General features: G+C 37.3%; 1 protein-coding gene across 2 annotated transcripts in view; it reads right to left on the reverse strand.

Moving 5' to 3' along the window:
• The window catches only part of ptprn2 (protein tyrosine phosphatase receptor type N2), a 122,983-nt gene that overhangs the window by 57,336 nt on the left and 37,803 nt on the right, over positions 1 to 27,844 (reverse strand). For both annotated transcript variants that reach the window (XM_078938187.1, XM_020712453.3), the window contains one exon: positions 24,410 to 24,489. In XM_078938187.1, the coding sequence (XP_078794313.1) occupies positions 24,410 to 24,489 (80 nt within the window). The remainder of the gene's footprint in view (positions 1 to 24,409; positions 24,490 to 27,844) is intronic.

Consider the following 27,844-nt stretch of genomic DNA (forward strand, 5'->3'; position numbering starts at 1 on the left):
AAAATGCTTTCATAAAGCGACATTATCTTTCAGAGTTGTAGCAAAGAAATTAGCACATAAAGGTGATTTTTAAAGGATATTTTTTATCTAAATGAAATGTCTTAAAGTTTATGTCATATTGCAGAAATTGGTATAGAGAAAGATAAAGATTATAAAAGTTATCTGGGTCTTTTTTCTAATGATAACCAATATGTTCCTTTAAAACCTAGACACAAACAACTCAACAACTTTTACATTTTTCAGAACCGGAACTGATGTCTGTGATGTCCAGCTTAAACTGTAATATGATTTGTGCAACATTAAGTTGATTCAAGATTTTAATTGTTGGCAGATGTGCAATAGGTTTTACCATATGGGACAGATGAAATTACTATCCGCACAGCAAACGTAAGAAAAAAAAAAGAAATGATAAAAAAACATGAACCTAAAAATAGAAAAAGGAAGCTAAAATAGTAAAAATTAATAACATACACCAATAAATCATAAATAAAGTAAATAAAAATGTTAAAGTAATTGAAAAGCAAATACAATTTAAACATTGTATGTGTGCACATGACCGGTCCAGCACATGTGGCAAGCAGTATCTGAGCTATCCAGCCGTACAGTTTTGAGCCAGATACCAGCTCGGTCGAGGAAAACGAAGATGTACATGGGTCTAATCGCTTACAAGTGGATCTATCGTAATGAAGCAGAACAGGGAGCCTACTCATTATAGCTACGACATCACACCTACAAATGTTTTAAAACTGCATGTTTTAGTCTGCTCCTGATTCACAATGATTTAAATAAAGAAATACTCAGAAATGCTAGTTTAAGCTTCATTTTTTATTATATGTCCTTCATCATCAGAAAACTGCCACAAAAACATGCGAAAAACCCCAAAAACACAATTTTCATTGAAACACAGACACATTTAAATGTGACTTAACACCTGAGGAGAAAGTCTACATTTTTAACGGGCCAAATGTTCATAAACTAACATAAACACATGCCAGGGACATTAGGCACAAATTTCCAATCAGCAGTGCCAACCATAAAAGCCACTCAAACGTCACATGGTAGAACCATGCTGCTCACATCAGGGTTTCTGGCTGACTTGCTGTTTATTCATCCTTATCGATCAGTTCCTGTGGATAAAACAGAGCTCCCCAACACACCAAATGCTGCCATACAGCCTGAATCCACACACCAGGAACTGTTACCAAAACAGCAAATTAACTCTGTTACAAAACATATTTTCTTTTTGGTTTACAGGAAATGCAAAGAAAGAAACATGATCCAAAAACCAGGTAAAAGTGTGATTCCCGCATCTGTGACTGACCTCAATAAGCATGGGCTTTAGATGCAGATGCTTTCAAATGCCTTCTATGCACCTTCGCTTTTCAGTTGGAACACACATGACAGTTATAATTGCTTCCTCCCTTATTAGAAACCCTTTCAATGCTGGATGAATAATCCACCTACGCTAGTCCTCACCTGCTGTTCTTGAGCCCACACAGCACACAAACACTACCCGCACACACATAAATAATATCTGTTTCTTTGCTGGATTGTTGATTAATAGATTGTGGCTGCTCTGACACTGTGTGGAAAAGGCATTTTGCCTCTGATAGGTGCTGACACCAATTCTTCACGGACTGCAGGAGACCAGGGAACAGAAGCGGCGCTTTGCAAGGGACTCGATGGCAGACACCTCCAGATGTGGGGAGAAAAAAACCCACGGATGTCACCACGCGTTCCCGCCAGGGACGCGCTCCCATCGTTTACGCTCCCTTTCAGAGATGACAATCTGCAGATGTGTGACATATGCAGACCAAATCGTATCTGACAGTCACTCAAAAAGAACGGATAGATTTATGGATTACAGCAAGCCGAGAAGTAGACGACAAACATCAGAAGAAATGGAACAAACATCCAAAGTACATAAACTTGAAAAATTCTTGCTAATGAAACGCCACATAAATCTATAATAGATGCAGAAATCTTTACTTGGCTACTGACATCTATTTGGTGTGCCTGTATGATGCTGTAAATTCAAACGAAATGCATCACTAAGAGGTTTCTTGGGGTAAAATTTACATTAAAATGATTTATTTTTGCTTAACACTTACAGATATAATCATTTGTAAGTGTTTCCCACCATAAAGCAAGCCTACTAGAAAAATGCTCATGGAAGAAAGGGATGGTGAAGCTGACACAAACTCGGTTGCATACATGAACACATTCCGTCTCTGCTTCCCCACCGAGGGGACTCTGACAGAGGAAGCCCTACCTGTCACTGTTGTAGCAATTATCCTGCAGCCTTTCTCCATGGACCGTCTCCTGCAGGTCTCCACATTACTAACCACATCACTGAGCCCAAACACACACATACTCACACACTGGGTGTGAGCTGACACACAGGACAGCACACCCGTGAGTACAACTACTACACATATCCGCAACCAGAAGCGCACTTTTCATCCCCGATTCACTCTCCACAAGCTAATGGCTTGAGCAAATCAAAATTATGTGTTGGTGCACACATCCTGCTCAAGCCTGGAGAAAAACACATATTTGGGTGTTCACGCAAGCGTGTATAAATTTCAGCTTTCTGCAACTCACGTGTTGTCATAAAAGAGGGCTAACATTTCTATAAATATACAAGATAAAAACCTGGAAAAAAAAGGAATCAATATGCAAAGCATCTTCGGAGATGTGACGAGCCATGACTATGAGAGCAGGATATGAGCTCCAGCGACTCAAGAGGTAAGGAGGAAACTGTGATGCTGCAGGAAGGTTGGATCAGTTTGATGCTGGTTGACCAGAGATCCAGTTTCTGTGGCAGTTTGACTGTGAAGGGTGATTTCAGAGAAAGGAAAAAAAAAAAACCAATGTGACCTCATTACCGTAGATTTGTTCCGACTGTCATTAGGAATCATAAACGCCATCAATCAAGTCAGGAATAAGAGGAGCGGATGGGTTAGAGTTAGCAGGGCCAGATGGGGGTGCTTGCCTGATGATAATCAAGTGCATTTGATCTGAAAAACAAGATCTATCTTCAACAAATCTGTAAATACACATGGAGTTTACGTACACATTCAGTTTTGGCCCAAGGAAATAATTTTATGTTTGCAAAGTAGGTTAATTACCACCACAACTGTGACACATTAAATACTTAACATGGTTAAACAACTTCACGCTGAGCTCTGAAGGAGAAAAAAAATAATTTCAAAATAAAAGAAAATGCCACAGTAAGGTAGATTTATTTATTTATTTATTTGTTATTAGAAACACTTAATAGAAACACTTCATCCATGTCACTGCTTCTGCATTAAAGAGAATGAGCAGTTTTTTTTTTTTAAAGTGCACCAAGAAACAGCACCTTCTGGTGCCATAGATCTTTGCTCCAGCGAGCTGGTCTAATGTGAGCAAGTGATAAAGATCACTGCAAGTGACAAAATGCACTGTTTTAATGCCAAATGTTGGTAGGCTATTGCACATTTCATGCCCTATTTTTCTCTCTTTCAAGCTCACCTTTACAGCAGAACAATCTCTAAACGGGCAGGAAACTTACATTGTGCAGATCTAGGTTTGGATTTATGGGCTGTTTCAATGAACTATGTATGAACGTACTGTACAATATTGGTTCTTTTACTTTAAAAGGAAGTTTATTTCTTAGTATGTTGGAGCTATCAGCAATAACCACAGTAAGGAAGTTTCTTTTTTGAGGAAAAGTTGCAAGTTTTACTATTTTAACCATGATCAAATCCTACAATATACAAATTCACAACCTGCTCTTATTGCTAATTTAGCACACGTGATCTTTTTGGACCATATGTTAACTTAGCTAACATTTTACAACACCACAGGAGATCATTATGATGAATATATTCAAGACGGAATTATAAAATGATGTTCTCTTGTTCATAGGGTCTGAAAACTACATGTTTAAATGAGTGATGTGTGAACAGTGCAGACAAACAGCCCATCTGGCTCTGCATGATAACACCGTAATGTGTCCAATTACAGTAATATCTGCAAACATCAGGTCCACAAAGGAGAAATAATGCTCTAAAGGGCGTTCATTTATATGCCATCCTATAATCACGGATAAAAGATAAAAGTAAAAAAAAAAAAAACGGAGAAAAAGTCAGGACTTCGCCAAAATAAAGTCTTTAAATAAAAAAAAGTCAACATTTTATGAGAATCGTTTCTATCACAAACTTATGAAATATGCCATTATTGTGGTAAGACCCTGGTTTCATGAGTGCTTTAAGAGATAGGTATAAAGTTAGTGAAGAAAACTTTTGCTTACGTTTAAAATGTATGGGTTTTTCTGTGTAACTTTGCAAAATCAGTGAATTTGTCAAATTAAAGGTGGAAATATTGACTGAAACATGTGAAACACTGAAAAATGTACCAAACATTGATTAACAATAGAATATCAACTTGTTATGTTGGAGCACTGCTTACATATTTGCTTTAAATGAGGGAATCGAAGGTGTTTCCAGCTAGCAGAGGCGAATGCCAAAGCTGACAAGTTTGTCGCGAGTGGCCTTCAAGTAAATCCCTCCTACCCAGCCTACAGATGTTAGTGGACATCTTCCCTCAGAGGGTGGATAAAGAGAGTTGCGTCCTCTCTCCGCCTCTGTAAATCCTCCTGGCAGCTCCTCGGGTCGCAGTGTTAATCTGGCTGCGTTGTATACCAGTGTGCAGCTGGAAACAGTGGGTGCAGAAATGAAAGTGTAACGCAACAGTCTCCTGCAGGTGTCAAAATGAGAAATATGACATTTCTCTTTTGAGATTTTATTAGCACCGATATCATTTTGCATTCAGCCTGTCTGGTGTGTCATTGGACTCTTTTATGATTATTTTGCTTCAAGACAAAGTGAGATAATCATTATTATAAGCTGAAAGCAAGAACAGCTGTGTCTCCAGAGAAACACCTCGAATTGGGCTCAGGATACGGTGCAATTGGAAAATCAAAAACACAAACTTTGATTTGTCCATTCTGAATTGATCATATTACTGCGGGGCTCCTTTAACAATTGCTTTTAAAATCGAGGCAGCAGTTTAGATTCACAGCGTGATGATTAAATCTATGCACCACAGAAACATTGACTTACAGCTTTTTTTTTTTCTTCTTTTTCTCCTTGGAAGATTAATTTCCTAAATATTTTTCGAGTCTCTCTCTGCTCCTCCTGTGGCTGAACTCTAAGTAGTCAGTAGGAGAAAGACAAGCCTGTGTAAGCACGCCTCCCTGTCTTTTTAAGGACACCTGTTGGGCTGCATGGCTCATCTCCCCCTCATTTAGCAGTCTGCCTTGACTCCGTGGGGCTGATTACCAGGAAGAGCTGATTCCAGTTGCACTGCTTATCAGTCTAATTAGAGCCCCTGGCAGGTGACTTTAAGAAAAATGTGCTGAAGATGTTGAGGCACTGCAATTTGAACAGGCATGCTAGCTGCAGAGCATTTCAAAGTAAAATCATGAAAAAGAAGAGTAGATGAAATTGTTGCTTGGGAGTTGTAATTCTTTGTGAAGGTGTTTTTAGTGTGGAAAACATCATCTGGGGAAACAGGGGCCCCCTTGAGGAACTTAAATAGCATGCTTTGCATCACAGCACAAAAAAAAAAAAGCGATGACAGCTAGAGTTTTAGCAAAAGATGCTGCTGTTAAACAATGTTAGGGATAGGAAGACAGAAGCCTTGAGGACAATAGAAGAATCAACAGGGGGCGAAAGAGTTTTCTAAGCAGAGTATCTGTTGCTGACAAAAGGTCAAAAATCTGCTGTTTGGGCGCACAGGTGCTAATGCAACACCTCTCACACCTTCCTCAGCTGCTTGTGTTTGGCTGCCTGCAGGTTGTATTGCAGCAAGGCTTTTGTTTGTGCTAGAATAATATGTTGTAATCCCCCATTTCAGATGTGGCTTTAGCACAGGTAATTGGACTTGGAGTGTGAGGAAGCCTGTGGCTAGATACAAACACCACTGAGAAACACTGCAGTCTGACTCCAAACCTGACAGAAAATCAACTTTTTGGAAGCTTGATCTCTGGCAATGAGAAGACTTTATGCCGTAAATAGCCAGCAAAACAGATATAAATGATATGGTTCCTGGTGTTTAGGTAACATTTGCTAAATGTCCGATTTTTTCTTAATTCAGTTTGTCATCTAAGATAAATGTTGCTTCAAACACTTTTATATATTCATTCATTTATGTGTTTGTCTTTGCCTTTGTTTGTGACAGGAATAAAAAAACAAATTTCTGAATGAAAAAGCATCGACAGAAAAATAAAATGTAGGAAAAACTGTTTTTTCTCTCAAACATTTTTTGCTTTTAAAACCAAACTAGTAGAATCTAAAGCCAGAATAACTTATGTTCTTACAGATTACATGCACTGGCAATATTTATTTAGAAAAAAAACTTGATTTCAGTTATAACTTGAAGACCCACCCGCACAACTATTGTGTTTTTGGTAAACCTACATTTCTGAGTATTTCTTTATTCAAGAAATACTTTGAAACATCTTTAAAAAGTATTGGAGTGGGACTTTACAAAGATGATATTTAGAATAGAATACAACAAAATAGAAAAGAATTAAATAGAACAGTATCTTTATTAATGCCCCAGGAAAGTGGCCCATTGCTTGCATATATAACATTAATAGTACCTCCAAAAAAAAAACAATAAAACAATAACATTTAAAAAGATATTACCGGTAATTAAAAATACTATAAAACTATAAAACATTCGAACACACAAATCAGCAGACCAGATTTTGCATGTTGTGCAGAACCCCTCAAGTGTGAACTCTACAAAAAATGCAACATAATTAATTGGAAATAAATATTTTGTGACAAAATACAAAATTCTTAACACTGATAACACATCACCCAGTTCCTTCACTAATCCTGCCATTCTGTAGAAAAGACGTACTTATTTATTCTACATGCATATGGAACAATTTTTCATTGATGAACACAAAAAAGGAGAACAAGATGAAGTGCTACCTGTAAATTGTTGTGCAATTGTGGCTTGAGAGAGGGAGGTATAAGATTCCGCACTGAGACTTCCCCCTTCGACCCTAACCCCAGATGAGAGGTAGACCAGAGAAAGAAAAATGGAAGCTGCAGACATGTTTGTTTCATTCAACAGGATGTCTGCTGCAATTTTTCTGAAATCGACTTTTCCATTCTAATGCATAGATGCAGTTTTATAAGACACAATAAGACGTTTGTTGCACACACACACAATGCATGTACATGTATGTATTTATATGTCTTTTTAAGGTAACAGATGGAGTTAAACAGAAACACTGTTAAGGAGTGGTTTAAGGTCCAAGTTATCACCTCCACAGAGAGCCCTGGGGAACACAGCACTCCTCTGTAGCAACCCTGCCTCACGCATACAGGCCAGTGACCCATGACAGGCAGCCCATATCGATTTAATGGGAGGCAGAGGACACAGAGAGAGAAGAAAATGGGGAAGGGCGGGAGTGAAGAAATGAAAAACATTGAGGAGGGCAGAGAGCAATATCCCTTTTAAAACTTATCCATAATTCATTGTCTTTTCCTTTCATGCAACCTATTTATTTCTTTTTTTTCTCACTGAATGTGCGACAGACTGGCGTTAAACTTAAAGAAAGATTAGCAACAACCTGTTTCGAATGGCTCCCTCCCTCACACAGCGATACAGAGACAGGCAGGATCGAACAACCAATTTCACACAGAGGAGATACAGCTGCCAACGAAAAAACCTTTTGGATATTGCTGTTGCGAAGTGCATGTTGTGTGCATCAATGATCCATTAATGCATGCTTTAATGCTGCTAATAAAATAAATGGTATAAAAACATGAATTTTAATGATGGAAGCTAACCTTAATGTGTTCATGAATGAAACTAGGGTTTGCAAAAATGTTTTGGTGAAAAAAATAGTAAAAAACTGGTTTCTTCTACGTGTCTTTTAAAAGTGAAATGGTTTGCTAATTTTGTGGAAAAAAATATTACATCATGTGATATTGTTTTTTAATATGTATATACATATGTTGCATTTTATTTGTATTATATTTTGATAAAATGAATAATACTCAACAAAAAGATTCCACCTTTCAATATAGAAAAAAAAGACGCAATAATAAGAACAGACAACCAATATATACTGAATACAAAATGATTTAGGTTTGTTATAAAAGCAAATATGATTTTACACTGGAATGTCTAAAAAAAAATGAAAACAGTTTTCTCTTTAACTTCTGTGTCTCTGCAGCAAAACACATCATCTTTCCTAGGTGAGCTAAATGTGCTCTTCTCCTCAGTAAATTTGCTGAAAGGACTCACTTTATTGTGTTTTTTTCACCTTATTTAACCCGGAGCACAATCCACATGTATTTATTCTCACACACATCTAATCCATTTTGTTTATTTTGCTGTACTTTACAGATTTATTTTAAAAACAAGCGTAACAGGAGAAAATAACCTCCATTTGTTTTTTATGTCATTTTTTCATTTCATGTCATTTTTTTTATGTGAGCTTTCAAAAAAAAAAAAAAAAAAAAAAAAAGGAAACAAGAAGAAATAAATGTTACTAAAAACAAAAGTATTACAGGGCTTTGAGTTGTAAGGTAAACTAGAATTTAGTATTTTAGGAAAAAATCAGTGTTTTACTAAATATTGTTTATATCTCATTTATGTTTGTGTTCTGTTGATAAATATTTAAGTTATATTAAATGAGAGTTTCAATTCTACCCAGTGGAGCTAAAAAAAAAAACAATATAGGAATACTACTTTTGGCTTCGGCACCTTATATCAACTTTACCTGTGTCTCAGCAGATGTGATGACTAATCCTCGTTTGCCAGTCTTGGGGTTAAAGTTCCAGTCAAACCTTAAATTCTAAAATTTACATTTAAAATATTTATGTTTTTTCACAATGTAAAATCATGGTAAAGACACGGTTTAGTTTCAGAGTTGAGAGAAATGTCCTGCAGCTAAAAAATGAAATAAAACAAAATACACAAACAAATACGGTTGAAAAATCCCAGACCTCAAGTCTTGAGTGCGACTTAAGTTCAAGTCTAAAGTCCCCATCACTATCTCACATCAATACCTGCAGTATATTGTGTATGATTCCCACTAAAATCTATAGTCTACATAATATGTTATCCACCATTTCTGACAAAATTGAATTTTCTGTGTTGATTAATTAGAATTTCAGACGTATTTTTGTGATTCCTTCTTTTTTAAAGTATTATTATTATCTTTCTAATTCTATCTGCCTTATAACTTTGCTGAATAAAGATTACTACTTGGATAACACCACCTAAACTGAATAGTTATTGACCTTTTTGGAGTATGGGGGTGCAACTTATACTCAGGTGTGACTTATCTGATTTAAAAAAAATACTGAATAGGCTCATGTGTCCGTTACTTTTCCACAAACAACCGCTGCGGGGCGTTATAGGTGTGTATATAAGTATTTCAATTCAGTTCAATTCAACGAATTTCAATTCAAACAACTTAATATACTCTACAATTTGCCTTTTTGGATAAAATGTCCACTCTCTGTCCTATATTTTGATAAATGAATCTCTAAAAAGTGCAACTTATACTCCAGTGTGACTTGTATATGATTTTTTTTATCTATTTATTTTTGTTTTTTTTGGCATCTGCAACCTATAGTCTGAAAAATGCAGTGTGTTTATATTTATACATTTACATTTATGTCTTATTCAGATTGGTAGGATGCTTTTTTTTTAAAAAAAGAAAAAGCATAATGGAAAGGATTTTTTTTGTAATGCTTTCAGGTACATCGGGCTCTGATAATTCCCATCAACAGCTGCAAAAAAACAAACAAAAACAAAAAAACCCCAAAAGAGCTCACAAAATTTGCAGTGTACTAACTTGCTCCATTCTGCTTTACAATACATTGGTTAGTCTAAAGTGCTGATGTCCACCTGCAGAGCTCTGGTTTTACTTTGTTTTTTAATGAGGGGTTTATGTATCCCTTATGACAAGCTTCACTGAAACTATATAGAAGGCCCAGCTTCACCGTTTGCTCTTGACTTGTTTTTATGAAAACATTTCAAGCATATTTTCATACAAACAGCAGAACGTTTCACTATTCAATGCTTTTACAAGAAATGTCTCATTTCCTGATTGAGATCCTTCACTCAGCCCTAACCCCAACCGCAACATCCGTATCTCTGAAGTGGCAGCCAGCAGTTGGCCATGGCCGTGACTTGCTTTAATTGCTTTTCATTCCAAAGAACAGGGACACAGCAGTTATGGTGAAAGATGTCTGCGCATGCACAAACATGTATGGAGAGAACCACAAAGAAAGTGTAAATTGGACATCTGCCTTCGTTCTCTTTCAACCGCTGGTGCTGCACCTGGGCATGAATTATAGAGAGGAACTTGGATGAGAAAAGAGGAAGCCGAGGAGACAAGATGGACGAAAATGAGAGGACAGGATGGATTTCATATCTACCCGCATCGAGAGACTCTCATTGGGAGAGGGGACTCCCTGGGTCAGTGATCAATTCAGCTCCAATACAAAAAAAAAAGGACAGGGGGGGGGGGGGGGGGGGGGGAGTGTTATGATTTTTTTTGTTATATTCTGTGCAAGAATAGATAGAAAAAATCTTGGTAAATATACTTCAAAATGCCTGAGAAGCTCATTTAGTGACTTTAGTAAAGAGATCACGGAAATGGTTCATACATGAGGCTGTTTTCCAGACTATATAGATATATATGCTACAACAGCAAATAATGCTTTGAAGATTGAAAGCCTATAATGTCACCCACCCGCTTTGAAGCTCCTTGGTTCGCTTTGTTTCTCTGCACTTGTAGTTAACAGAACCACAGGCAGAGTACACTGGATTCAGTGGCCAATTCGGCATTAATGTACCATTAGGAGACAAAAAAACAACAACAAAAAAACAGGCAAAGCCTAAAAACAAAGACAACTGAGATTAGACAGGAATAAGCTCAAGAAATACAAATCCACACGCAAATACAAACACACCTGGAAAGGCCACGTTGTTCAGATGTATGGACGTTTCTTTGATTTCAGGCCTTTGTGGTTTGGAGCACTTTAAGTGTCATCAGATGGCTCTTTGATACACTCATGTATTTTTGTTAGTCCATTAACAGATGCACCCAACAAAAACAATGCATTTCTTCTGCCTTATATCTCCGCCCTGTACAGGGAGTGTTTTCTACCTCTGCAGATGAATCAGCCTTGATCTTTCTTGCATGTGTGTTGAAGAATACCATCAATTCTGGCACATTTCCATCTCAATCCAGTTTTGAAAATATTGAAAAAACAATATTTTTTGGGACTGAGCAGCACAAAGCAATCACCAGTATTTATTGGGGGTCGAAAAAAAATAAAAATCAGTTTGGCACCTCTGTAAATCACCTACTTTACCCCATGTGTTGCATAGTTGTTCACTATGACCTGTCGCTTGCAGCATGCCTGTAGAAAAATGTGCATGAATATTTTCCTACTACAGGATCAATAAGCTGTCTACGACTTTGCTATTTCGTGCGGGGACACCTGCGTGCCCCATACAGGTTTGCCCATTTTTTGCCTGGAAGACAGCCCGGATCAACCGAAAGGGGTGTTGTGACTAAGCTTATACTGTGGAGGACAGAGACATACAGTACCTCTAAACAGAAGGAAACTGTGACCTCTAACTTTTTTTAGTGGGTTAGGACTTCATTTCTTTCCTGATTTACCTTTTGCTTACCTGCTAAAGTCCTTTCAGCACCATAAAAAAAAGCAGCATCGTTTACGAGTTTTTTCGTTTTAGAATAAAGTAACAATAAGAAACCATGTCATTTTGTTTTGTAACCATACATCAACATGTGGAAGGAAACATTTACTGTCGTGCAAAGATTTTCTAAAGAAATAAAGGAAAGAAAAAAATGTAAACAAAAGTCAGATTTGTAGTAACTGGGACAAAGTCATTCTAATATCAAATGCCTCAATTTTACATAATATATAACTGCCTACATGTCTAAAAATATGAGTTATCCAATACATCTATACCTTTTGATAAATATTTCAATTTGGATTATTCCTAAAAATTGCAAACCAAAATGAGAGTGTGGAATTTTGATTGACATCCTCCCCTCTTTAGTTGCTTCATAGACCATGTTTTAAATGCTAGGTAGGCTTTCTGACTAGAAATAAAGCTGGAAAAACTGGCCTAAAATCAACTCAACACTTACCAAAAGGTCACAGGACTTTAGCCATCATCCATCTTTGTTAGAGTCATGCTACACATTTTTAAAATGGGATATCAGCCAGGTGATGCAATCCTGCAGAAAAACACTACAGTATCTCATCCTTTTTAAACTGGTTTATGTGATCACACACCCAGTTCCCACTTCTGAATTTTACATAATAGCAATTTCATAAAAACGTCTTAAAAGCAACGTAAACCTGCATCATTGAGGATAATTACCAATAGTTTAAGCCTGTAAGATCCACAAAAAAGGAAAAAGTAGAAATCCTGATATCCTGTCATTACATGAGGAATTTTGGCATTTGGAATTTAAAAAGAGTAGAAATCTAGCAAGCTTGTGGTGTAAATCATGTCTTTCTACTGACCTGTTAGTCTAGAAGAAGTCAGAGGTTGTTAAAGGAAGATTGAAGTTGCTGTTTTGTGCAGATTTTTGATATTTTCATTTAGGATTTAAATCTACTTTTGTAGAAGGTTTTCAAAATTGGATAAAAAAATGTAAATTGTCCCTAACCAAGTTAAAACATGAAAACCTTAAGGATGAATGTTTTATACCCTTGCTATAATATACTAGAAAAAAGACACGGTGAACACTACACTTAAACTTTAAATAATGAATGAAAATTCTGAATATTTCTGTCACTGGAGTTTATCATAGCAGAAGAAGGAAGGAGGTGCATTATTGTAACTGTTTGTAACTGCTGCTTCATGAGGTCACACCTATCGAGTGTACAAGCCACTGCACAAACAGGATGTACGAGTACCTGCTGTTCGAGGTATGAGGGGCAGCAGCACACAGATTCTCACTCTGAGTGGGTTTCACTGCGGGTGCAGGCATTGAAGATGAAGAGACAAAGGAATATAGAGATGGAGGTTGGAGGGATCAGATGAAGCAAAGAGAGACTGCTGTTTGTGGCCAGACAAAAATGCAGTTTTCTGCTCAACAATTTTGCTCCTGGAAAATAGAAAATAGTAAACCTCTGCAGCTGTACTCCAGTCAGGAAGTCTCTCCACGGAAAACGTCAGCACCACCATCTCAAACTCCACAAAAATATGTTGCCATTTCATAACCTAAGGATCCTGTGAGTCAATTATGAACCCCACCTTTATGTGCATCAACACAGTTTCAGCTGACCATGACACTGTTCTCCCCCCCACAAACATCCATTTTAGTTAGCCTGCTTAACAGCTTGTATTTATGCTTGTGAAGGCACTAGGAGCTCCAAACACAACATAATTTCTTCCTAATTAAAGTCCCATCACAGTCACGGAGACTCCATTTTTGCCTCAGCTCCAAGAACTCCAGCTTCAGGCATGAGTGTGGATCGAGCCAATGGCTCAAACAGAAACAACTTGGGACCACTGTGGTCCTCAGCTACACAAATGTCAGCTGCAGGGGATTCTCGAGCTGCACGGAGCAGATTCTGCTTTACACATCGTTCCCACTTCCTTGCCTTCTTGCAAAATGTTGAAGCCACTTGTCCAGATTTTTGCATTTTTCAAATTAGAGAGTGAAACCAGACTCAGACCTGGTTTCATTTTTAATTCACAACACTTTTTGTTTACTCCATCTCCACAACAGGCAGCATTTATCCAATCTGATAAAAGAGCTGAGGGACATGAGGCTGATATGAATGTCATAATTAGTTTGCAGGTACTAAGCTAGAAGCCAAAAAGAAAAAAATAATGAAATCAAGAAACCACCATTGTTACATTTTATAATAGCTTGGTGCAGAAATATCTGCTGCCTCTTAGCCACTCCCACTTTTTTGCAAGAAAAGTGCATGATTCTACTATATTTGGTATTTTATGCCATAACCATTTCATGATACATATCAGCTGTTATTAAAGAAAAAAATCTAATAACAAATGATTGTGAAAAATTAGTGGCTTTTTTAAAGATTAAATGACCGTGATCCAAAGCATTAAGCAGAGAATCCTTGTACTGGTGTTATTATTTCTATTTGGAGTGTTGTGTTTCTTTTAAGCTTTGTTTAAATGTTGTCATGAGATAATTCTCCAACTTTGTTTCCACAGACAGAAAAAAAAACATCAAAAGTTACTTGTCTGCTCAATCCGTTCAATAACATGAGGTGAAATGCAATAAGACATTGTTCAGACAGAATTAATTTAAAATTGTTTTTCTTCTTTCAAATAGGGATTTAAGGATAGACAACATATCGATTAGCTTTAAAAATATTAGAAACTCGCGGGTAGAAAAAGCAGCTTTAAGCCTATGCATTATGCTTTGACACATTTTACTATTAAACATATTTCTCTGTTTCCCTCCAGATCCATGTCCGCTTCCCAGTTTCAAAGCTTTTATCCACCTCTGAAACAATGCATATTCAATTTTGGTTTACGAACTCTGGGTCTCTGCGGGTGTCTGCGAAAGGTTGCACCGTTGTTACAATTTGCGCTGCGTTTCACCCCCTTCTCATTAATCTCCCTCCGTACGCTGATCGCTTCGTTTCGTCCACCAGAAAACGCTTTCAATTATTCATGCCTATTTTCCACAAACACCTTGGAGATGGAATTAGCAAATAAACAATGCCAGGCGACACTAATCCTCGTCTACTGCAAAGATCCTTTAATGCACTGGAGATCAGACCGGCTGTTGACAGGCACCTGTTACTGTCTTCAGCTGCCTCGCAACAGCAGTGTTGACACAGTAAATATGTTTACAGGAGCAGTGCAGCCCTGACCTCGCACCTTTAGTGAAGGGCTAATCTAAAGCAAAGGAGAAAGAAAGAGGAGGAAGATCACAAGCAACTGCGAGGATATTCAAAGTAAAGAAATATAGAGTCAAAATAAATCTATTGGAAAGCTTCTCCAGTGTCAGAATAATGGAAAACACTTGTAAACGACACCTTCTTTTCACTAAAATGAACAACAATTGTCAGCAGGGACAAAAAGCTCTTCCTGGTCATAGATCAAGGATAAAAAACTAAATATTAAAAATGATTTACATATACAATGATGCCCTGCTAGAGCACTTTCATAGAAAAAAAGCTGTCTTTGAAAATGTGAGATATTTTTCTTTCTGGAGGCAGAAGAGGATGCGGGAGAGAAGGAAAACAAAACATTGTGACCTTGTAATTAAAAAGAAGTTTACCACGCTAGTAAAAGCAGAGTTTTTGCTTAAACAAAAGCTCAATGTTATGCAGTGTACTGTGAGTCACAGCTCTGCTTCTGCCTGCAGCAAACATACATGCACAAACGTGAAGGGAAAAGATAACCCAGTGCACATTGCAATAATTCAATATGGCATCTTTCCTAATTGATATTTTAAGCCTGGATTGGAATATATATATATATATATATATATATATATATATATATATATATATATATATATATATATATATATATATATATATATATATATATATATATATATATATATATATATTCATTCACCCAATGCTGCACTGCCTCAAAGTTTGGAGCTGCATCAATTAGAACAACCAGTCAGTATGTATACATCTATATACCGGTACGTAAATCTATTTAGACCCTAGCACATGCTTTCTGCATAGGTACCACTGAAGCTGAAAGAAGATTGTGAAACAAGGCTTGGAAGACTGAGAGATTTGCTTGTGGCTGAATGGCCAACACATAGAGCTGCTTGCACTCACACACATGCAGGTTTTTTTTTTTCACACACTCACTCACAGAGCTAGGGGCAATGGAGGAGAAGAGACTGAGGAAGACTTTGATCACCGAACTGAGCACATTCAAGCACTCAACCGTAGAGGGCAGCCAGTGATGAGGAGGAGAGAGGAGAAAGGAAGTGATGGGAAAGCAGGAACATGGTGAGGAGGGAATCTTGAATTTTCTTTTAATATATATTCTGCAGACGGATGCAGATGTCAAGGTTTAAGCACAGACAATCGCAGATGCCTTTATGATCAGTGGAGAAAAAAAAAGGGATAATTTTAAACAATTTATGTGTTTGGTTTCCCTGTGGTGCCAATCTTATATGTCTGGATGGAAGCATAGCTAAAAAAAATAATAATAATAAATAAATAAAGGTATAACAAATAAATATAGGCTGCTACGTTTCAATTACAAGTATGTAAACGTGCACATATGAGCGTTTCGGGCTTCCACTTTCCAAAACTCTGCATCTGCAATGCACTTAGTGCATTCTTGAACGTGCCAAACATGCTACGTGTACATAGCATTATACTACATCCTTTATCGACTATCCGGCAGTGTTTTTACTCCTGATGGGTAAATATCACACTATCAAACTTTTTTTTTTTTTTTTAAAGGAATCGCTTTCGTTTCAAACTACAAAAGAAGTACAAGTCCAAAAGCAGGCAGTTTTAGCACCACAGATCCATCCTCCATGCCTGAGATGCAGGTGGATAAAACACAGCACTGTTTGCGAAGAGAGCAGGTAATTATTGTTGGCATTTTGACAAGTGTTTGCCAGAGTGAAGGTCAACTCTGTCTGCGTGGGAGATCTATGCTAATCTGCTCAGCTGGAAAAGACTACCACTCACCACTCAAATGGTAGCTAGCACCAATGTGCAGTCCCGGCTCTGTGTTTCCACTTTTCAGCTGCCTGCAGGGGTGAGTGTTTGGAAGGTGCATGTGAGTGATGGAGTGTGCCTGTGCGTGCATCACAGGGAGACAGCAAAACTGAGTGACATGAAAGAGGAAGCAGTTATACATGGGCTGGTTCACTTGCGTCTGCAAAGCAAAACAATTTAACGAGTTTCCTGTCTGCCCACAAAGTGTTTAAGTGGTTTGTTTTTAAAGTTTTCAAACATACAGCATTTGGGCGATTCTAGAGTTATTTAACATGATGTGGGGGAAGAACCTGGCCTGCCTCTTCATGTTTAAACCACAATAGGGGCCCACAGGTTTATGTCATCAGGTAATTGGACTGTGTGCAGTAACGTCCTTTAGGCACTTCTCAGACATGGATTTATTTTGCAGAAACAGTAATATCTCCCCAGCTTTACCAGCCAACTTTTATTGTAAGCCTTTAAAGGCCTTTAGCTTTACCTCCAACGTTGACATTCTTTCAGACGGTTTCGCATTCGGCGTAACTCCAGCGGATTCTGAAGTGAAGAAAAGCAGCTGTGCGTCGTTTTGCAACACTTTAGTAACGGGTTGCATATCAATGCAAAGATAAGATAAGAAAATCACCCGATTCATGTTGATTGCGTAAACGGTTGGAGAGTTACGGTATATCAAAGAGAATGTGTTTAGGTGTCATAGCCGACATCTCCAGAATTAAAGGGTTAAATCTCAGTTTTATGTTAAACACAAACTAAAAGGCTGATGTGGGAATGACCAGTTAAACCAAATGAAAGGTCGTATCGTATGTAACTGCTGTTGCTGTTACATTCTGGCATCTTGGGGAGCAGGAACTGTCTCGTCTTTGGGACAAAAAATACGGTCTTTGTTCTTCCTTTTATGAAAAATATTTTTTAAATTAATATTGAAAAAATGTATTCACAAAATATCACTCAAAGGTCTAAAGACAAACTAAATATGTCGTAAGCAAGACATGAACTGTGCTGCCGTGCTTCCAAATCCTAATAGATGCCAATTAAGAGACACGACAGGTCCTAAAATTCACCCAACCATTAGGGAGCCAGAGCGGTCGCATTACCAAAGAATGAAGGCATCGTACTTTTGGGAGTATAAGTTGTGTTTTGGTTGCAAGCCCTTGCCGGATTTAAATGTCATTTTTATTAAATAAATAGTGAGAGCCGCTAGAGGGCGCATTTGCATTTTCAACTGACAGCAACACTGAAGAAAAATTGCGCTCAGTCTTACTCCTGGCTTGGCGGAATTGATCCAAAGCAGCACAGACGATAAAGAATTCATCGGAATTTGGGTTTTGATACAATATAAAGGCTTTAGTTGACTTGTTAGCATGCCTTTTAACCTATGGCTATTTTAATAAATTATTAGATTTCTCCTATATTTCGTGAAGCTTAATAGGCATCAATGTGTTAGTGTAGTGAAGCATATATATTCAGCTTATTATTGTTCGCTGTTCTGTTATTATGGTTTGCCTTTCAAGATGAAATGTCCGTTCTTGTTTCTGTATTTTTTTAAATAAGTTTCTCTCAAAAGTCAGACTCATAGTCTATTCTGACTTATTTATTGTTTTTTCTTCTTTATTCTATATTATGCATTTTTTGCGGCTGCAACTTTACGCTGGAGTGACTTATAGTCCAAAAAATCTGATAGTTTGTGAAAAACATTAAAAGACACAGGAAATAAATAAAAACAAACTAAAAGTATTATAGAACCAATAAAGCAAATATTGTAAAAAGAACAAAAATGTGTTTTTGCTGCTTTTGTTTTTTATTTCCTGTCACATCACCGAGCATGTGAGACAGAAAGACGGAGGCGGAACTATGTTTACGTTTCTGCTGGTCTCCTTTTGCTGACAGCCGTGTGTCAGGGTCTTCGCTTTCTGCTCCAGATGGCCCGGTGAGTTGCTCCCAGGGTCTCAAGGATCCCAGTGCTCATTGACCAAGGCCAGGGTTCTCACGGCCTGGGAGCCTGCGGACTCATTGCTGCTGCCTAACCTCTGGGGCCTTTGAGGCCTCGGAGGGGCTTTGAGGTCGCCCACCCGTGACAGCCAAGACAATAGGAGTGTCCCCGACCAGCTCCGCCCACCTGCAGCCACTCTTAACATGCATGCACACTTGTGTGGCAATGTGTGCACATAAATATAAATACATTTGTATATGCTAAGACACAATTTCATAATACTTTTTCTTCAAGCAAGAAGACGCTTCCCACTCATAAATCCACCTACTCACTGTAAGGAGCCCAGACGTGTAAGTGGATCAAATCCATCATCAGCTACAAAACGTCACTTCACAGTGAGCAAAAGCAGTTCTGGCAGATCTATTTTTCTCTGACTGAAGGTGATTTACATGTTTAGAAATCACTGAGAAGAAGCCAGATGGCGGAAAAAGGAGAGTTCTAAACAACACATTCCAACATTGATTTTAACAGTTTGGCTGCCACTTCATCAAATATTGAATAAATCATTTTCCTGGCACACTATGAACACAGCTGTAAAAAAAAAAGCAAAAAAAAAGCAAAAGCAAAAAGTGCCTAAACACCAGTGCACGCACAAACACAGACACACACAGAAAGCCTTGTAGTTTTGATAAAGCAGCAGCTTTCTCTTTTGTTTTGCAGCCAATCAGGGATTAGGCAGTGCCCGTCTTTGTCCTGAGGTTTTCCAGTTGAGCAGAACACAAGAGTCTCTACCTCCACTAATACAGTCAGACCTCCCAGCAGGCCTTTCACCACACAGCCGCTAAGAACCTGCTGCCCAAAAGATGCTTTTCAATGAGTTATCAAATCTCCTCTATACTGTCCATGCCATTCAACAGAGTCTCTTTGTCTATCCCTTTTAATGGAGCATTGAACACATCAAATAGAACTGATGGGCAGTTATATAGACAGCCCAATGTAGCAGAGCAATCTAAATGTCTTTCAAACCCTGCAGAGTACAGTTAAGGTGGCAGCGACCGATGGTTAACACCTAAAACACCTCTGAACTTGAGAACTTGAGACAGCCCTACATTTCATGACCATTAGCCCCTGACACCTGAAAATAATAAAAACCATGGTTAAAAAATAAAATAAAAGGTCAATAGAAGCTGCTGAAGATGGGCTTCCTATCAATTTCAAAGAATTACAGTATACTGGAAAATAAGGTGCATTCTTTCAAGTTACAGAAGAACATGCATAATACAGAAAGTTGTTTTTGTGGAAAAGGTAAATGTCTCCGTTGTATCAGTTTCCAAACTGCTGATTCAAATTTAATTTAAGCTGTAGGAGTGAACTGCCATTTTCTTTAGCACTCCTTTTCTCCTGTTTATGTTGGTCCAGGGAGGTTAGTGTTTGTCTTTGTTTTCCCCTTTCTTTTGGTTCAGGTAAGATTGTTTTCTGGGCATACATAGGTTGGAGTTTTGTTTGTTATATTGGCCTTGGTTCACCCTGAAACCTTTTTGCTTTACTTTAAGTTCTTGTTGGTTTTTATTAATTTCTTTATAAATAAGTGTGTTATATTTTTATGGAGGCATTCATCTGGTGTTTGGTGTCAATTTAAAACGGGCAAAAACATTTACCTTTAATGTTTAATGTTACCCCTAGACCTAAAAAGGGGCGTAACAAGCTCCCAACATTAGATCTTTTTCGCTTATTTAAAAAAAATTAATAGTTTACCTGACAGGGACATACACCAGAGTTAGGCATGAGGCCATTTTTCATCTTTAGTCCCTGGAGAGGTGGCATGTTTGTCTCCATTAAAACAAAATAAAAATTAACAACAAAAATACATCATAAACATGACTGAAAATTAGAATTATATATCAGCAACCATAAGTAAATATAAATAAATGAGCAATAGAAAGATATAACGTTATTAATGGGTAAAAACCTAATGTAAATAGTGTAGCAATGTAGAAATTTAACCTAAATGCAATAAAGATGGCTTTCAATTTTGTAGAAAACAATCGCAACACTTATAAAATGATTGATTTATTACATAGAAAATACATTGGGCGGGCTACATGCTCCCTGCTCCGCTTAATCTGATGCATCCGCCTATAGACAAGTAGAGCCATGTACGTCTTTGTTTTCCTCGTCTACGCTGACATCTGGGTTAAAAATGTCAGCTTGCCATTTATGCTGCACTGTTAATGTTAGGCTGGGGGTGTGAGGGGCTGTAAGGTAGCAGGAGAGTGTGTACACAGAAAGCTCAGCTATGCTGGGGTTGGGGGTTGCCATGCCAACAGTCCCGCCCACAACTCAGAGGCAAATTCCTAACAAACTCCTGCTGCTCTGCAGAAACCTCTGTATGAAAACGACTATTTTTTTTTTCCGGCTAAAAACGGCATGATCTTAAATAAAAAAGCACCGGGAATGATTTTAAAAATGACGGCAAAAGATGATCAGAGTGGGTATGGCATAGCTCGATTGGAGAAGGTCATAGGCTTCTCCATGTCTGATGAGTCATTAGCCAGTTCTTAAGAGTTTTTTTAATGAAAGTTTTATATTTTACACTTAGTAGCATATAAAACAAACAAAAGCAAGAAGACAAACTGCAGTTTAGAAAGAACTCGGGATAAAAATAGGTCTTTTTATTCTCCTCTTTCTAAAGCATTAGGCACTCATTGTTATGAAAATGTCTCCTTTTACAGACAAAAATCAATAATATCACCTTTAACAAATTCAGGCAACCTAATTAGATTTCAAGTGGACCATAATTTATCAGGGAATAAAGGAAAAATATTATTAAAAACATCTCCTTTTATGTTATTTTCTTCTATTTTGATACTTTAATGTTTTTGTTTGTCAGACTATAACGGCCATACGGGTTCATGCAGGCTCTCTACAGCGGGTGAGAGCCGAATGCAGCAGGGGTTTTGATGAGTTCATTAGAAAGGCACCATTTTTATGCACAGTCACACATTAGACAAAGGTCAGCCTGGATTACCCAGGTGGCCGCTGCATGTGGGTGTTAGTTTAGTTTTCAGACTACACTTGAACCAAACTGTTTATACAATGCTACATATTTAATATTGCCTCAACTTTGACATTTTGCAGCCAGTTAAATGTTTTCTCTTTTTTTCATAAGAAGCCAGAATTGTTTTTCAGTCCACTTTATGTTCTAGTGCCAGGAGTCATCTGATGTCAAAGAAGCATCAAGGTTTATAATTGTCATACATCTATTTTCCAATGCTTATTTGGGACCATATCACAGGAAGAACATACATCCAGGCTTCCTCTTTTATCCCATTCAGAGGAACACTGTGGCTTTCCCAATGTGACCAGGAGATGTAATCTTTCCAGCAAGGCTCTTCCAATAAAGAACATGTCCAATACACCCCCTGGAAGACATTTGGAAGACATTCTGACATGACTATCAGACCACCTAACTTGGCTTCCCCTGGACAACACCTCTGAGAGGGAACCCGTCTCCTTTCAAAGGAAGCTAATTTGAGCCATCAGTATTTGAGATCTCCTTCCAAACTCAAGATTGGTTCAGAATATCGCCCAAAAACACTAGTCAGACTTTGGCTCCCATGAAGTTTCACAGAAGTTTTAACTACAGCTAAGAATTAATGGATATATAAATTGATAGATAAAAGGACCTGTTTCAAATCAGTGCTTCAGTAATTACTGGTTGTTACAGTAACAAAATTTTCATCAGTTAAACTGATGAAAATTAAGTCAAGCATGATTCAAACTGCTAAAAACTCACAGTGAAGCAGAAATGGCATTTAAGGAAAATGGATCAACAGATTTTTACAAATCAATATTGCATCTTTTAAGGGTAGATCAATTAAAGTAGTAAAATGAATGATTAAATATTAATTTAATCAAAAATAACTAGGTTGCGAATTACGCATGGCCGATATATTGGTGCCAGTATCGGTATCGGCCGATGTTAGCATAATTTAAGTTTATCGGTAGTGGTCTGATATTAAAAAAGCTTTCCATATTCTTCTGTTTTCAGAAACACTTTATTTTTTAAATGTTACTAAAACTACAAAACTACAAATACTTGTTTCTGTAAGAATGGGGAGCTCATGTTTACAGTCATTGTCAGTAATTGACTTTTTTGATAGGAATACATGTTCCTAATGGATCTCTGGCAATGGGGAGCTTATGGTTTACAGTTATGTCCAATAGTCAACAAATGGTCTGAATGCCATCAGATATATTTATATAAAAGTTTCCTTTACTGTATGCTAAAAAGGTCAAGTACTGTGTGATTGTCCAGGTAAAGGAAAGTTGTACATTTCTAATAAAGAAACAAAAAGGAAATCTAAACTTTGTGTTACTGTAGACATTTAAGTATCAATATCACCAAATATCGGCTATCAGCCACAGTTGCAGGGGAAATATCGGGTATCGGTGTCGGCTGTAAAAATTATATCGGCCCATCCCTAATGTGAAGGTCAGGTTTAAATTTGTTTTTGTTTTTTTTCTAAAATGTAAAATACTTCTTACAATTTATCTTTAATTGTAAGCCTTTTAAAGACTCAAGAAGGTGGCTTGACTTGCTTTGGATAAAATCTGTGAATATTTGAAATATGCCCCTTGTATGTATGAATACTTTCACTACACAGAGAAAATTACAATGTTTATTCACATATTACTACAGGAGGAAAGATTATGTCCTTGTAAAAAAATGCCTTTCCTCTTTTCTCATTAATTGCCATTGTGGTGATCTGAATTCATGATTCATCAGCATTGGTCAGACTCATGATCATGTTGACATAACATTTGGTCTGACATTTCAGCCCCGCTCATGCCCGTCATTAGCTCTCACCACACAACCTCAATGTCAGGCACACTAAAAGCAGAGATTCAAAAAGAATGGAAAAGAGCAACATTGGTAGTTCATATAATACAATATCTGCCTTAATTGTCGAAACAAACGCTCAACACCGGAGATTCAAAGCAGACCCCATTCCTCCCAGTAAACCTGCACCATCCGCCATCGTCCAGCCCCTCCCGAACGGAAAACAAGCCGGTGCCAAAAATTGTCGCCACTCAAAAAAAACCTCGAGCAGAAACACATTTCTGCCAATAACAACACCACCATGTTGATTCCACTGGGGTGATATTGGATGATATTGACTGTCGGGAGTATTGCTGTTCTTCTCAAAGTCATTTCTGACCAAATGAAGGACACAGATACGTGTCCAACACACACTCGTGCACACACACACACGCACGTCTCTCAAACACATGAACTGCAGGTGCAGACAATGAACCACAGAGCCAATGCAATACTGAGGATGACTGCATTAAAGCAGTGTATGCATACACAGTAGAAAAGGCAGCTTGGCCAATGGACGCCCTAAAACACAGACTGCATGAAAGTATCTGCAAGTGTTCTTGTGTGGGAACAAACTGTGTGCAGGTTAGGCTCATCATTCCTGTAACTGATGGTCATCCATCATCTGACTGTGCCAATAATCTTCTTAGACACCGGGGTTTGTCAGAACATGATGAACACCAGCATGTCTACTGTATCTTCTGAGGCTAATCTGTGTTCTCATTTACTGAAGCCTGGAAAGTGAAAGAACGGCCCGCCGTGTGATGATGAGAAAAAGCATTGTAAAAGATGTCAGTGAGGTCATTGTGTCGAGATGTCGGCTGCTTTTACCTGCAAGTTGAACCAGGTCTGCAGTGGTCACATTCCTGGGGTTTGGGCCAACCCTGAACGTCAGCGCAGGACCCAGAACACTGCAGAAAAACAGCAAATGAAAGTTTTAGTCTGGGGTCAAAACACAGTTGTAAGCAATAATCCCTAAAATTGCCAAAAAGATCAATTTTTTCCTCATTTTTTGGGGAGAAACATGGTATAATAGTTGCCATGAACAGTATGGATGTAAGACCGCTTCACTACACACATTTGTGCACTACAAACGATTTGGTACTTGCAAGGATCTAAAGCCTTATTTTTAGAAAATCAAGGTATTTTACCAGGTTTTAAGTTGTTTTAACTTTTCTTTGCTCTGCGCCTTTCCAAAGTTTTCTCAAATCAATCCAGAGTTTTTTGTCTGATTAAGAGCTAAGATCTAGAAATAATGAAAACATTATTAAAATGAGTCAAAATCCTTCTGCTCCATACTCGAAAAAAAGAACTAAAAAAAAAGCTAAAATTTAAGGATTGTATTTTAGTGTTTATTGTAATTTGGTAACAACAATTAAGATTTATATTCTAAGAACAAGTGCTAGTTTTAGATTTTATGAGGATTTATTAAGACAAATTATTTTTATTTCAAGATTAGTGTTCTTCGCCTGTTCTTAAGCTACTTCTTTTTGCAATGTACCAGGTGTTGCAGAATTTCCTGCATTATAATCCAAGGCTAATATCCGGTGCTGTCCAGATTTCTCCAGTTAACTTATTATAAAAAAGGAGGAGAATTGTTTATATGTGTGAGAAACCGGATAAACTTTCTTAAAACACAAGTAAGACCCAGAATTGAAACCCAGGAGGTGTTGATTAAAGAGATAAAGGAAGGAAGAAAGGTATTTATTTCCTTAAACATTAAGAGAATGACAGATTAGAAGTAAACAAGCTAGAAAGATTTAGAAAGTCTGACAGATCAAGGTAATGTAATACACACCTGAACATCCACACTCATAAGAAAATGCCTTTTTATGTTCTCTAAATCCAAAATATGAGGTAAAAAAAATACCCTATTTATGTGGCCATGTATTTAAAAGCTATAAACAGGCTTACATCATAAACATAATCAAAAAAATGTTTTTTACTTTTAAATTAGTAATCCAATCTTTAAAGGGCACCATACTTGATAATCTGCATCTTTGAAATGTAGAAATTAATTCAGATTAATTTAGCATAAAAAACAAAGCAGCAGGAACGACACAGAGCAAAGGGTTTATAAAACTACTTGAAAAAATATCAGGCACCAAATCAGAATGTTTTTTTTTTTTTCCATTTCCTCAATGCTATGAGTAAATTCAAATTAAAGCTTCTGCTGATGTAGGCTTCATTATTTATTCAATGACTCAATAAAAAGATGCAGTAAAAAGCAACCAATATCAACCCCTGCAAAAATATGAACCTTTAATAAACATGTTACTTGGCAGCTCAAAGATCCTTGCTTCACTTTATTCTTAATACCAAATTAAAAAAGTAGGAATCTGTAAATAAAACCCAATACGAAAAACTGCATCAATGGGTTTTATTTCTGTCCTTATCTTCTGTTTTCATTTTGAATTTGCCTACAATTCAGTCACTGTCTGTTTGAGCTGCAGATTTTCTGTCTTCTTTTTTTTATTTTTTTTACAGACAGTAACCTGTCTGCACATCCTCAATTCACTCTCCTCTGTCTGGTCAGGAGTCGGTAACGGATTCATCTCCCTAGAGGAGAATAAATATTGAAGGTCCATGAGGCTGGTGGTGAAATAAAATCTAACAACCCAGGCAGACGTAGTTAGAAAACCTCTCCATGGCCGAGGGGGAAACATAACTGTGTAGCCATGAGTAAAAAAATGAAGGAAAAAAAAGTACCCCAATTCATGTCAAGAACAATGTTTCACTGTTTTTATATCATATTAAAAACATAAGAATAGAAACGTGTATAGGTACATAGAACCATTTTTAAGTGTCTAAAAGAGTTATCAGTCATCATTTTGGCAACAGATGATGTTGGAGTTTTCAGTTTGACTGAAATGTAAATTCTTTTACTAAATATCAGCAAAAGTTGTGGGATGGACCAAAAAATAAAAATGAAAATGTTGCTTTACAAATACGGACCTTTTAAAGAGCCACTGTGATGAAAATTATGTTTTTAACATGTTATTGTGGTATTTGCTGATGATGGAGGACATATATAAAGAAAATTAAGCTAAAAATGTCATTTTTGAATATTTCTTTCATCAAATCATTGTGACGTGGAAAACCCGCCGGGTGGACCAAAACTCCCAGCTCCGACCCAACGTAATGCATCCACTTGTAGACGACTGGATCCATGTACTTCTTAGTTTTACTCAGCCAAGCTTGTATCTGCCTCCAAACTGTATTGCTGGAGAGCTATGGAGGCCCTGAAGTGCAAATCACACCAACAAATCACTCAGCGCAAAAACAGATCTCAAAGATCGACAAATAAAAAAATGAAAACAAATTATGAAAAAACAGCATTAAAAAACAAATAAGATAGAACAAGTTATTTTTCAGAAAACAAAAGTTATTTCCAGAAATCAAAAAGATATGTTAAAAAAAGTAACTGGAAAAGGTTGGCATTATGGGATATCACAGACTGGATGATGACGTTTGTCCATCAACCGAAAGTTATTTTGCATGAAGCTACACTGAAAATTCTCTGTACTAATCCCAAAATTTTTATAATGTGGACATTGAAGACGCATTTAAAAAAGTCAAACGTCAGAAAATTAAATGTCATCAACCAATCACTGATGCCCCATAGAACCTACCTTTTCCAGTTTCTTCCATTGTTTCATTTTTTACCATTTGATTTTGTTTGTTTGATTTTTGTTTTGAGTTTTTGTTTCCCTTGTTTCATTTATTACATTTTGTTTTCTGTAATTTCTTTTGATTTCTAAAATGCAATTTTTTATTTTTTTTTACAGTATAGCTAATTTTGCTTGTTAAATTGTCATTGTGTTCTCTAATATGTTGAGTGATTCGTTGGTGTGATCTGCTCTTCAGGACCACCGTAGATCGCTCCAGTGTTGCTCGCCATTTTTGTTGACCCGGTAATGTTAGGTTAGTGGGAGGGTGTGTAAACAGCTCTCAGTTATGGATGACAGAAAGGGGGGACAGGGTTGCTCCGTGCCAGGAGCCCCGCCCACTACTCGGAGACAAATTTTTAATGAACCGTTCTCCAGAATCTACGTCCTAGAAAACGAAACAGTTTTTTTTTATTTTGGCATAATGGCATACTGATGATTAAAAAAAAAAATCACTGGAAACACTTACAAAATAGATCAACAGATGATCAAAAGTGGGACTTTTAAAATTAAGAACATGACAGTGTTGTGAGAATGAGATCATGATGTATTGTTGGGGTCTTATGCTGTGTGGTCACCCAGTCTGGTCACCATCCGC

This window comes from Oryzias latipes, chromosome 20, assembly GCF_053564925.1.
Source record: "Oryzias latipes strain Hd-rR chromosome 20, Olatipes_Hd-rR_3.1".
Taxonomy (NCBI): domain Eukaryota; kingdom Metazoa; phylum Chordata; class Actinopteri; order Beloniformes; family Adrianichthyidae; genus Oryzias; species Oryzias latipes.